Raw genomic sequence first — 12346 nt, 5'->3', positions numbered from 1 at the left:
AGATCAAATGGTGAGGATAAAACAAAACACCAAATCACCGCTGAAGGAGCAGCAGAATCACAGAATCAACTAGGTTGGAAAGGACCTTGAAGATCATCTAGTCCAACCATTAACCTAGCACTGCCAGTTCCCATCTACACCATATCACCCAGCGCTATATCGACCCTACTCTTAAACACCTCCAGGGATGGGGATTCCACCTCCTGCAGAAGGCTGGGACACGGGGCAACAGCAGCATAAGGGCTCCCAGGCACAAGGAGACTGAGATACATTTGCACAGCAGCATTAATTTTTCTCTCTCCTGACATCGGAGTCCTCACGACACTCTCTTCACAATGTTCTCTTCTCATAGCTTTGCAATCAACCAGCTCACACAGCATGGACAACAAGACTTGCAAAGTTTAATGTTCGTTTGTAAACATGCACATAGATGATACTGCAAAAAGAACAGAGAAGAACGAACTTGTCTTTCCTTACCTGTCACTTACTCATGGTGCTCATCTGCACCATGGGTGACTACAAACAGTCTCCAAGTGCTTCAGCAGGAGGAAAGCAGGAATACAGCTCCAGGTGACAATCAAATAAATCTTAGTTACTGATACAGCAAACAAATACCACTGATGTGACTTGAGCACTTGAGTGGGGCCTATTTAAATCAAAGGCTCTGTCTTGCTTATTTCCTAGCAAGTTCATATATGAACAGCTCTCCACAGATAAATCCTCCCTGCTGCAGTGTGGAGTCCCTTGGAATACTTGACAGATCTCTGTCTAGGACCTTGCCCTGTCAATACAAAAACCCTCCTCCAAAGACTCTTCAGCATCCGAAGTATAAAAGCAGCTTCTACTGCAGATGTATGGCGTTAAGGAAGAAAAAAAAAAAATCCACACCAGCAGATTAATTACCTGAGTCGAAAGAGAAAAAAAAAAAAATCTGACATTAACTTACATAACAGTGTTGGGAAAAGGCTAAAAAACCTTTTGTCCTCAAAAACACTAAACTCTCCCATTCATCTGGCAGATATAATTGCCACAGGCAAGGCAGTCTTTGTAGGAAAATGGAAAGTAACAGGTTTGCTAATGACTCAAAGTAGTTTCCCATTAGAAAAGTTAATATTAAATTTAGTTCCCATTTAGGAACAGGGTCAGTAGTACAGCAGAAAATGTCTAATTAAACCTTTGAAAAATGCCTTGTAGTAACATCAGTGAAAAACTGAAAAATCTTCTTGCAAAAGGATGTGAACCTGAAAGCCAACAACTGAACGACGTATTGAACTGATGGAAAGAGGGATTTTTTTGTAAAGGATAATCCAAAATGAGAAGAAGAGCAGCAAGCAGTTCTAACACAGTCTAATGACAAAAGGAATGTGAAAGAAACACCCAGGCTACCTTTCCCATTCACAGCATCAGAAAGACAGTTCCAGGGTTAGACTGATCTCCAAGAAAAAAAATATTAACCTTGGCACATTCATAAACCCACCAAACGCTAGCCAGAACATCACTGCGCATCTCCCCTGATGATCCAGAAGCATCCAGTTGTCTACTGAGAAGATGGAGCTCTTAGAACATAGACTCTGGAAAGCCTCTTCCACCTAAACCCCTTATTTTGAACCACCTGGAGACTGAAGTTATATATTGAAGGTCAAAATGGAGTAAATCAGTGCATAAAGTGGAAGGAGCACAAAGAGTCAAAGTCCACAAGCTTTGCACAGGCCTAGCTAAAAGTAGTCCTTTGCTAAATTCTCTGTGATGAGTATTTACCTATTTCCTCTGATCAAAACCTAAGTTCTTAGTGCAAGCAACACATCTGAGATGTTTAGAGAAGCTGGGGACAATTAGGTTCTAAGAAAGCTTGGCTTTCTTCAATAACAGAAGAAAGAACAAACATTATCCTATTTATGCTCAGAGGGAATTAAGAAATGTGAACAGCATATCTATTCAGGAGCTTCACTCCACCAACAGACGTAAGTGCTTGGGGTCATAAGTAGGTATATCATGGAAATTTTGTACAACCACAACTTGCAAGAAAATTTCCTCATTCAAATTCAACAATTACCAAAGCAAACATTATTTATTTCATGTCTATTGCCACGGGACCAATTCTTAAAAGGCAGAGATCTCATTCAACTTTAAGAAAAAAAACACCACCACAAATGTGGCTCATTCTCTCTCATCCTTTATCTCTTGTATTTAATTGACCAATGCCTGCTGAAATTAAAGACTGCAAAAAAGACTTCTCCCATGAGAAACTTGTCCCCAGAACTAGACTTGAGGTGCTTTGCCAGTGCCTCAACTTTAGTCTGAGGCTAGGGCTGGAAGACCACCATGCAAGAGGGAGGTATATTATTTTCATTGTTCTCTGCTTAATTTTGTTCTGCTGGGGATACATCATTTTGATCCTTTCTCCAGATGGAACAGGGCTAAAAAATGGGCTGTCAAGAGAAACTGAGCTGCCAAAAGTATTCTCCCAGAGGAATTAATCTGAGCTCAGCCCTGGGTGTCTTGCTTAGGCATCAGCTTTTGGTAAGGATTAGCACTGACATACCTTTAATTTATCCTTAGCATACAGAAGTCAAAATTATGCATCCTGAGCAAACAAAAGTGAGCCAAGGAACGTGAAAATAATCATCCATCTCTATCCAGGTCACTTGAAAATTTTCTGTTATGTACACTGGAGATTGAGGATATCAAAGCAATAAACTTTGTCATAAAACTATTCAAACTTCGCCCTGCTGTGAAGAGCATCCCTTCCATTATTGTTAACTTCTTTAGCTTCCACTGTAACACATGATGGTATAGCTCAGGTATCCCCTTGTAAGGTGTCTTGCTTAATATACTTGTGAAGTTAACTGTTTCATCACTCAGTTTTCCCTACCTTCTTCCTCTAATGCCAGTCAGTCTGAATGACTGAAGATGTAAGAGCAGCCACACAGGGTTGAGCCACAGGTCTGTTAAACCTCTCTATGCTGTCTCTGCCAGCAGCTGGATGAAAACATAGGGCAGAACAGAGACCACCACAAGTTTGGTCTTCTCAAAGACAGCCTCACTGAAAAGTCTTCCTTTCATCAAGGTTTCAAAATTGTCCGAATTCATTAGAACCTTCTTCCACAGTATTTTATTTTTGCTAAAATATCGGTTCTCTTTCATGAGAAACACAATCAGCAAGGTACAAATCTACAAGCAAAGATACCTACATACAATTATAACATGCAGAGACACAAGTTCACGTACAAATGTATTTTATGTGTACGAAATGCAAGATGGATTTTCTTTATTACTGCAGCTTTCTTTGGAAAAAAACATTTCAACCCTAAACTTAATGCTTTGTGTATCTAGAGTGGCCTGATTTATTTCAATGCTGTTTAGTCAGTATTTCTGGGAAAAAAACAATTCTCTAAAACACTATCAATTTACACTAGAGCACTGAGTTTTAAGCCACCTCGTTTGTAGGAAAGAGGACCTAGAAAAGATCCTACTAAGCCCCAATTCAGCACCAGAAGAACTGAAGGAATCTAAATTTAAAAAAAAAGAAGTCACTACAGAACTTGGTTAAGTCAATATAGGTAATTTACTAGAGGCCAAACTGGCATGGCTTCTGTGAAGGCAGAAATTACGTCTGTCTCCTAATGTTTACAAAATGTTCAATTCAAATGGTAAAGGAAGGTTTACTTTTCATGATCTTTTAATGAAGTCCCCCATAAAAAATTAGGAAAGACAGACAAAATTGATTCCTGAACAGAACTGTTAAGATAACCTCCAACCAGCTGACTGCAAAGTCCTTCTTCAACCCATTACCAACCGTTTAATACAATTAATTAAGAATGGCCCTTCAATAAATGCCACAAATGGTAAATAAAGAAAGGATTTTGAAGATTTCAGGTTACATTATGCAAAAAAACAGAACTCTCCCTCTTTCAAAGTGGCTGAGACCATCTGCCTGGTTGTTCAAGGAGCCCAAAAGACAATCCAATATTTGGATTTTTCCCTGCTCATGCAGATTTTGTGCCACTTGGTTCATTAAAAAATAAAAAAAAACAAAACCCAAACCCAAACCAATTAAAAAAACCCCACAAACCAAAACTGTTGGCAATGGTATCACCACCCAAAAATAACATTATTGAACACAGGAGATGAGTTTGAGACAAACATTGCCTTTTGGAATCTGAACACCATACATTACTGTCCAGTGTCCCTGCAAGAAAATCCCTGAAGAAAGGAAGTCTCTTAACTATGAAATGAAGCATCTTTAGCAATCTTTCCTGAAATATGTTGCTTGATCACCTTATTTCTGGTATCTGATACCATACAGACAAAAACTCCAGTTTGTCAAGTCTCTCCACTTTATCGTCCAAGCTTCCTACATTTCCAGCCACATACAGACTTTTTTAGCCCAATTAGAACTAGTTCTTTCCATAACACTATAAATCACCAGTTTTCATCAGTACTGGTGATAAAAAATGGCATTTTTAATGAACCATATGTTAAATCCTTTCTAAGCTGACTAATTTCAAGTGAACGATACCTAGTTTTTTCTTAAGAGGCCTGGACAACTTTGCTGGGATTGTCAAACTACTGTTATTACGCAAGTCTAATAACATAAACCTAACCTCTTCAAGAAATTCTCCATACCCTTCACTATACAGACGTGCAACCCATCTGTCTCATTGCCTTTCTTCACGTCATCCTTAGATATGGATCAGGACTGGTAGATCAAACTGGAGACAGTGCCAGTGGGGCCTTGGAGCCAGGCAGAGCGAACTTACTCTGTCCCGGGGAAGGAACGGCACTCTTTGGGGGCAGGGGTGCACAGGATGAAAGGCACACAGCTTGGCTAACCCTAGGCAGGTGGCTCACACACTGAGTGTATACTACTTAACAGTGCATACTGTCAACATCACAAACTAACTAGCACAAATAGATGGATATAACCTTTGTTTTGCATTCATAAAATATTGTTATGTCCATCTTGAATTCAGAAACATAGGAAATAATCAACTGCCTAAAGCCAGTGTTATTGCTTACCTTTACAATATAGATATAATTGCTTGAATTAACAGAACACAACCTTTACTGGCTATGTAACATTTTACTGAGTAATTACAACTTCCAGACATTTTACAGGATGTACCGAATTAAAGTATAATTACAAAAGAAAGAACATATGCATAGAAATATTTAAATGTCTGCACCTCACAAATAAAAATTACTTCCTCATACTAATATGAAGTAACCAAGACACAGAATGAAAAAGCATGGGCGGGGGGGGGGGGGGTGGGGGTGGGGGCAGGGAATACATTTGGTTAAAAGGCTGCATGGAAAAACACGTTTCAACTTTGAGATTGCCTTTGAAAGTTCTACCACCAGTGAAAATCTTCACCATTGACTTTCAGATTTAATACAATTTTGTCAATAGCCAAAATGCTTTCCAAGTGCTTCAGGCATTTTTCAAACACTTCTTCTCACACAGTTCTTCAGCATCTTTAATTTGAAGAGAAACTTACCAAAAAAAGTTTATATTACATCATTTATACAACACTGCATATTTTTTTTCTTGTCTTCAGATTTGAAGCAGCTGATCACAACCTCAAAAGTTTTAAATACAGGCTAAATTTAGGTTACAAAAATCAAATGTATTCTAGAGTGTGGAGCTATATTCCACCTTCTCCCCACAACAGCACTATGAACACTGGCAATACAGAAATCTGGCCAGGCTTACTATTAGTGTAACATTTACAAAAAGTAACCAAGACCTTTTATTTTAATTGGCAGCTTTGATTTACACAGAAAAAAGAAACTGTCCTCAAGAGCTTCATATAATAGAGGATAGAACAACAATTTTCTGCCTATCTACTATAATCTTATAGTAGCTGTCTGTGGTATTTAAAAAATGTACCTCCTTTTCACATTACATTTTGAATGTTTTCTTTTCCTTTTCAGAATGTGATGATTTAACTAGAAATCTTGCTTATCCACAGACATTTAAGCAACTTGAAAAATATGGACTAACATATTCACCAATTACAGTCCATTGCAAGAATTCTGTAGACCTTAGAACACTGCACCTTTTTTTTTCCATAACATCTCCAGTACAGTGCTTCAGTCATTTTCTGCCTGAACCAATTCATTTCCTCTTTAATTCACTCCAGTTCTCATTCCACAATTAAAATTACTCACCCTCCACTGACCAAATACATACCTCACCAACAAAGCTCCAGACGGAGATTATACCATCAGCCTTAGCAATAAGACTAAGTTTTCAGAAGGCAAACAGGTTTATACCTAAAAGACTGAATACCGTATTAGGAAACAGTTAAAACGGAGGCACTGATTTTCATCACAGAAAAAAAAAAAAAAAAGATGAGTTTTTGCTGGGGGTGGGAAGGAGGAATCACCCAACTATCTGAATATTGCTAAGAGAATGTCATACTACATAGTTTTATGCATTCTAATCAAACAACTTCTTACTGTTCTTTTCCTCTCCAATCATAATTTCTTGTTTCTGGACACATTTTTTTAGATTGTGTTCATTTTTTCCTATTCCCAAGTGCTCAACACCTTAGGTTTTTTCCTTCCTTGTATTCTTCTCTTTTTACCACACACTTTGTTATAGTTTCTTTTCTTTTGCTTCAGCAAAGCCTGATTGACTACAGCTTCTATAGTCCATACAACCACTTAGAGCTCCTGACACATTTTATTTTCCTCAAAGGACAATGCATTTCAAGAATCTGATTACTGTCCTTTAAAGCCTGGATTCCTATTTCTTTTAATATGTAATAAGGATATAGTCTACTTTTGTTCTTAATTATTTGTGTCTCACTAACAAGAAAGGAAAAATTACTTAAGCTACACAACCCTACTACAAAAAAATCTTTTTTGGTACACTTCGACATCTCACTTGCATTAAGCAGGTAAACTGCAAAGGAGATGTTAGTTGTACTCTCTATTCAAAGCTAACAATAAGAACAGAAGCAGCACAATACTTAGGATAGAAGAAAAAAAGTACATTGTCATTTTATATTCACTTCTGCGATGTAAGCCTTAAGGCATGCACAGAAGTTCAGATTTTGTACAGAAGTCAATATTAATCAATTGTTCTATTCTACCAAACCAAAATGCCTTAAGAACATATGACCATAAAATGAAATACTTTCAAATCTTAAACAATATGCCTCTGTGGATTCTTTTGTAAGAAACACATCTAAATCAGCTTTAGAAAAAGGATTACTTTAGAATTTTCAAAAATTGCCACACTTCCAATATATAAAAGCCTAAAAACTTTGCAGGAAGCCTGTATTCGATGCACTCATCATTAGCAGAGGTACTTCCATAATGCATAATTTTTTCTTTGTTAAGGAAAAAAGATGTCAGCTAAAATGGTAACAAGTAAGGAGAACACGGAATTGCAATCAGTGTATTATCTAAACAAAACATACCTAAAACTCTTCCCTGTATTCCCCCTTATCAAAAAGAAGCCAGTAAAAACCTCTCAATAAAAACTGAGTCTCCGGATATAGCTGAAAAAAACTGCACCTACCAAAATCAGAAAACGTGGTAGCTTTGGCTAACATGATTTGTAGCTTTCAAAACAGCAATCACTGTTGTCAACTATTAATGAACAAGAAGTACAGTTCAAAATCCAGAGACCAAGAGTAGTATCTAGCCCTGCTATTAAAAACATAAGATGCTCATAATGGCTTCCTTCTCTAAGAGTTATGAAAAAAAAAAAAATCTGTGTGGGAATTTGAAGGAGAAAAGCAGAGGCTAAAAAACCTTCAGTTCGAGTATGAGTCACAGAGGATAAAGGATGCAACTTGTCCTTAAAAAAATATGTTCTTCTGTTCCCTGAGTCCCTGCTACTTCTAGACCAGAACACACAACAAACAGTCTCTGTAATACAATAGTCCACTAAAGTATTTACTACTACATGCTTAACAAATGCTTTAGAAAGCGGAGGGGTAGAGGGGGACCACATCCAATACTGAATTTCATAGTGTACAAAGGAAACAATTTAGACTTGAAATTGAATCATGGGGGATTCAGAATTTTATCTCTTATAGAAAAACAAATTCTACAGGAAAACACGCATTATTAGTGTCCAGCCAACTTTGACTTAAAATACATTAAGATCACTCAGTATATTGGAACACTAAGACAATTTTTTCAAACATCACAAGTTTTCCAGAATTATGAGAGATTGTGCACCACATAAGCAATCTTTCAAGAAGCAGAGGGCAGTAGTACTTTGAAAGCAATCTGAAAAAACAGAACCTGCAAGGCCAGTCTACAAAAATAATTTTAAAGACCACACCTTCTTGAAAAATCCTAGAACATAACTTTATTTTTAGCTAAATCCTCACTCCTTTTCCTTAAAATCCTTTATCTTAAAATCAATCTAAAAGAAACATTATGTAATTTCATTTGTGATAAAGAAAAAATCCACTCCTCCACACTTTATAAGTTTTCTTTAATTCTGAGGATTCTGTCACATAAATGTATTAACTAAACATTTTCCCCCAAAACACTAAAACAAAAGTAAACTAAGTGCTGGACCCATGTCACCTCAAGTTTTAGACCATGAAGACAGTTAAGAAAAAAAAGCAGTAAAAATGTCAAAACTGTTACAAACAATTTGCAAGTTATAATATATATTAAAATGTAACAGCTTGGAATTACTTTTCCTTTCCAACCTGACAGGCTCAACGAATCCATATTTTCATCCAAGTGCAAGACATGTAAACTGACAAGGTACTGCCAAAACCAGTCTGCCTTTTTGTGGTACATTACCATCCACATCATTTGTAAAAATGGAACTGGGACCTCAAACTATGCAACTGTTTTGTACTAAAAACCATTCAAGTTCTGGCTTCTTAAATTTAACATTGTGATGCTATAATCAATAACATAACTGGGAGACAAGGATCTGAATTTTATCTTGGAATATAAACAAAAGGTGTGTGGATGGGACGCTTCTGACTCAGATAAGGAAATTAAGATCAGAATTCATGCAAATTACATCTCTGATGAATATGAAAACATTGTAATAGGCTTTTGGAGCAGATGCCCTGTAAGAATATAAACTCATGTGTCCCCTCAAACAAGATATGGGAACACTTCAGTATTGAGATAACATTTACTAACCTCTCAGTGAAATTTCTGCCCTGCAAAGTACATACTAACTCTACTCATTCATCAGTAACTCCAACACACAAACCACTTAGTTCACACTGGCTGTCTCCATCAACCTCCCCAATAAGAACATTTTCCCAGTTTTATTTCTTTTCAGGTTTTTAAGATTTCTGAAATAACGGATTTATTAAAGTGTTCATTCAAATTCAAAATGCATATAAATATTCTAGGAAGAAGGAAAAAGGTTATGCATCATCAGTTTCCAGTGCTCTTCATGAATAAGAGTAACATCAGCAGAGTGCATACTGAGATGAGATGAAGTTTACATGGAAGGGTGAGGAGAAAGATAAGTAATTTATAATGTGCTAAAATATACCTTATTTACTCAATACAGTATACTTCCAAATTACCTTTAAACTGCATTTCAAATCATCAGACTTAAATATACTAACTAGTTCTACAATCAGAGAAAACCAGATAAAGTAAGCCTTCTTTTGGACTAGCCATAATAAACTAATACACTATAAAGAAACCACTGGTGAATCGGCATTATGGACAAGGGTACTAAAGAGACCCCTTCACCCACAATTACTGTATGTGAAGTCCTGTCTGTAACTAAATTCTGGAATGTTTTTCTACTTAAAATGACCAGCATGCAAGTGCTTTGCAGTTGTCAAAAGGCATGCTATTTTAAATTCTTGTAATTCACTGGGGACACAGTATGAAAAAAAACATTCTAAAAAGCTTTTAGTCAACTCTGAACATATTGGTCTCCACCATTATTATTTCCTGCAATACTTATAATTTGATCTTAAATTGATTTTTGAGGACTTGTGTTTCATATCAACATTTCTTCTTTCAGCAAGTCAGTCATTACTCAGCAACTGAGTCACTAAGAGGGTCTTATTACCACCTCTCACCCATGAGCAATTCTCATTTTACTGAAATATGTTAAAGTGCATAGAAGATTTTCCTCAGAGTTATTTATATGCAGTTATTTCACTTATACGTCAACTTGCATGATCAGTACTCACGGCCTTACTAATAAGGACTGGGTCTCAAAGAATCCAGTACAATTTGGGTGCCTATTGCAGAAAGTCTTAAGGCTGATTATACACAGTGCTAGAATTGAACATTTCAAAGTTATAAACTCTGAGGACTTATCTCAGGGTTGTGGAGAACCACTAATAAAATTATTTTACTTTCCCAGACAAGCAAGGTCAATTCTTAAAAAACACAAAGTGGTTTAGAATTCAGGTAATAGATAATGCCTAGACATAAATAAATTAGAAATACAATGTATTCATTTGTTTAATTATAAATAGTTCTAATACATTTTTTACTATTGTAACTTCCAACTATATCTCATACACCTTCTAGCAAAGACCGTATCTGGCAATAACAGCCTATTAGAAGTATAAAAAGCCAAAAATGCCAGGTAACTTTTAATAAGCACTACCATAAATATCTCTCAGATTACATCTGAAGATACTTACAAATAAGAGAACAAGTGTCAAAGTAGGAAAAAAGAACAAAATTTAAACAGAGGAAGTTCACTGAAATCTCTACACAGCAACTTCTTCACAGTAACGTAACATACTCTGGCTAGCCACAAACAGCTGACGCCACTGAGGAGAAAAACCTTATTTTTCTGAAGTGCAGCTGGTAATCACAAGGGTGGCAAAAAGCGGGTTTCCAGGTCATGGTACTTGAGAGAAGGCCAGTGCCTGTTTGAAAGAATTTATCTCATAGAAAAGAAAAACTGTGAAACAATCACACAGCTGAAATATTACAATTAGTTTAAGGTTGGCAGGTTCCACTGGAACAAACTCTTCCTAGCTAATCTTAATATCTCCCAAGAACCTTGAATGATATCTTGAAAGAAACTAAAGAAGTGCAAACTGGCTGCAAAGGGACACAAATGGAAAAACTAAGTGTGTTGTATATTTTCAGGCAGCTATATTTGCATAACTAAACCTCAAGTCTTAAGTTCTGGATTGCAGTAAATATACTCCGACAGAGTCTCCTGCGGAATTTTAAGTCAAGCAGCTTTTTAAAACTGATTTTGCCATGGAAATTTTTGTCTGCGCGTCTAGAGCTCTCCCAGAAACAGAAACAGTGCTAACAGTCCAGGAAGCCTACAGCAAAAGTAAGCGAGGTATAGTGCTGAGGTCACTGCAATTTCAGAAGCTTTTTCAGCCCTTTACATGACTTCTTTCCCAAATGGTAGCAACCTGAAGATTTCTTCTGCCAAGCCTATAGTATCTCCAAATCCACATGACGAACATCAGGATTTCGTTGCTGAAATAAAATTTTTTAAAAAAATACATTTTTATTGAAAACATTCAAATACTTTTTTTGCAAATGGATACAAATAATGTATTTCTGGTATGATGTTGGCAACTGGGTAACAAATCCCCTTTTCTGGTAACATAGGAACTATTTTAAAATGAGGAATAGCTTCAATGAACACTGCCCATGTTATAAGCAATTATGTAAGGCAATTATATAAGGCTAAGTCATCTTTTTATCTGACAAATACTTTTCAATATCATAAATAAATTAGTTCTTATGCTTTATAAAGGATGAAGCAGCTCTCTTGATTTTAAAAAGGCAGTTTTTATATAAAACTGTCCAAATAAACATACACATATATATATATATCTCACTTTTAAAAAGTTTTAACAGATACTTTCCTGAAAAATGGATAATATTGCTGAAATAACCTGTTCTATGTTATTTTGTTCTAAGCCATTTATAAATATTTAAAATATTGTTTCTGTTAAGAAATATGCATTTTCTGATATTGTAGAAATGTTATTGTCACTATATGGATTGTATAATCCATGAAAGGTTTACGGACAAAATCATCCAGCATGTGAACCTGACTAGCATATTTAGTAAAGCATATTCAACAGCAACACAATCACTGAAATCCCTGCCTATACCAAAAAACAGTATTCATGTTTATAAAATAATTAGTCATGATCCTACTCCTCAAAAACCATGAAGAACTGGATCTGCTCGTGCAATTAAAAATAATATTTTTATTTTTAAACAACACCACTTGAGGGGTAACTAAAACTAGAATATTTATCAAATATAACAAGCAAGGACAGACATGCTCTGGAGCAGTGTCTCCTGGTGACCAGAAAAGGCAGTCATGACAGGACTGTATTTGTCTGGCAATCAGTACACTTATAGTTCTGTATTCATGCTAGAA

The 12346-nt window shown here is 36.2% G+C and overlaps 1 protein-coding gene across 2 annotated transcripts in view; it reads right to left on the bottom strand.

Annotated features, from left to right (window-relative positions):
- Window positions 1–381: 381 nt before the first annotated feature.
- SLC30A9 (solute carrier family 30 member 9) overlaps window positions 382–12346 on the bottom strand; it is a 49853-nt gene continuing 37888 nt past the window's right edge. For both annotated transcript variants that reach the window (XR_012623062.1, XM_074822423.1), the window contains one exon: window positions 382–11424. Coding sequence is in view for 1 of the 2 variants with exons in the window: in XM_074822423.1 (XP_074678524.1) it covers window positions 11380–11424 (45 nt within the window). In the remaining variant the exon portion in view is untranslated. The remainder of the gene's footprint in view (window positions 11425–12346) is intronic.

This window comes from Strix aluco, chromosome 4 (genome assembly GCF_031877795.1).
Source record: "Strix aluco isolate bStrAlu1 chromosome 4, bStrAlu1.hap1, whole genome shotgun sequence".
Taxonomy (NCBI): Eukaryota; Metazoa; Chordata; class Aves; order Strigiformes; family Strigidae; genus Strix; species Strix aluco.
Note: the sequence above shows the minus strand (reverse complement) of the source record. Positions and strands in the feature narration are given on the sequence as shown.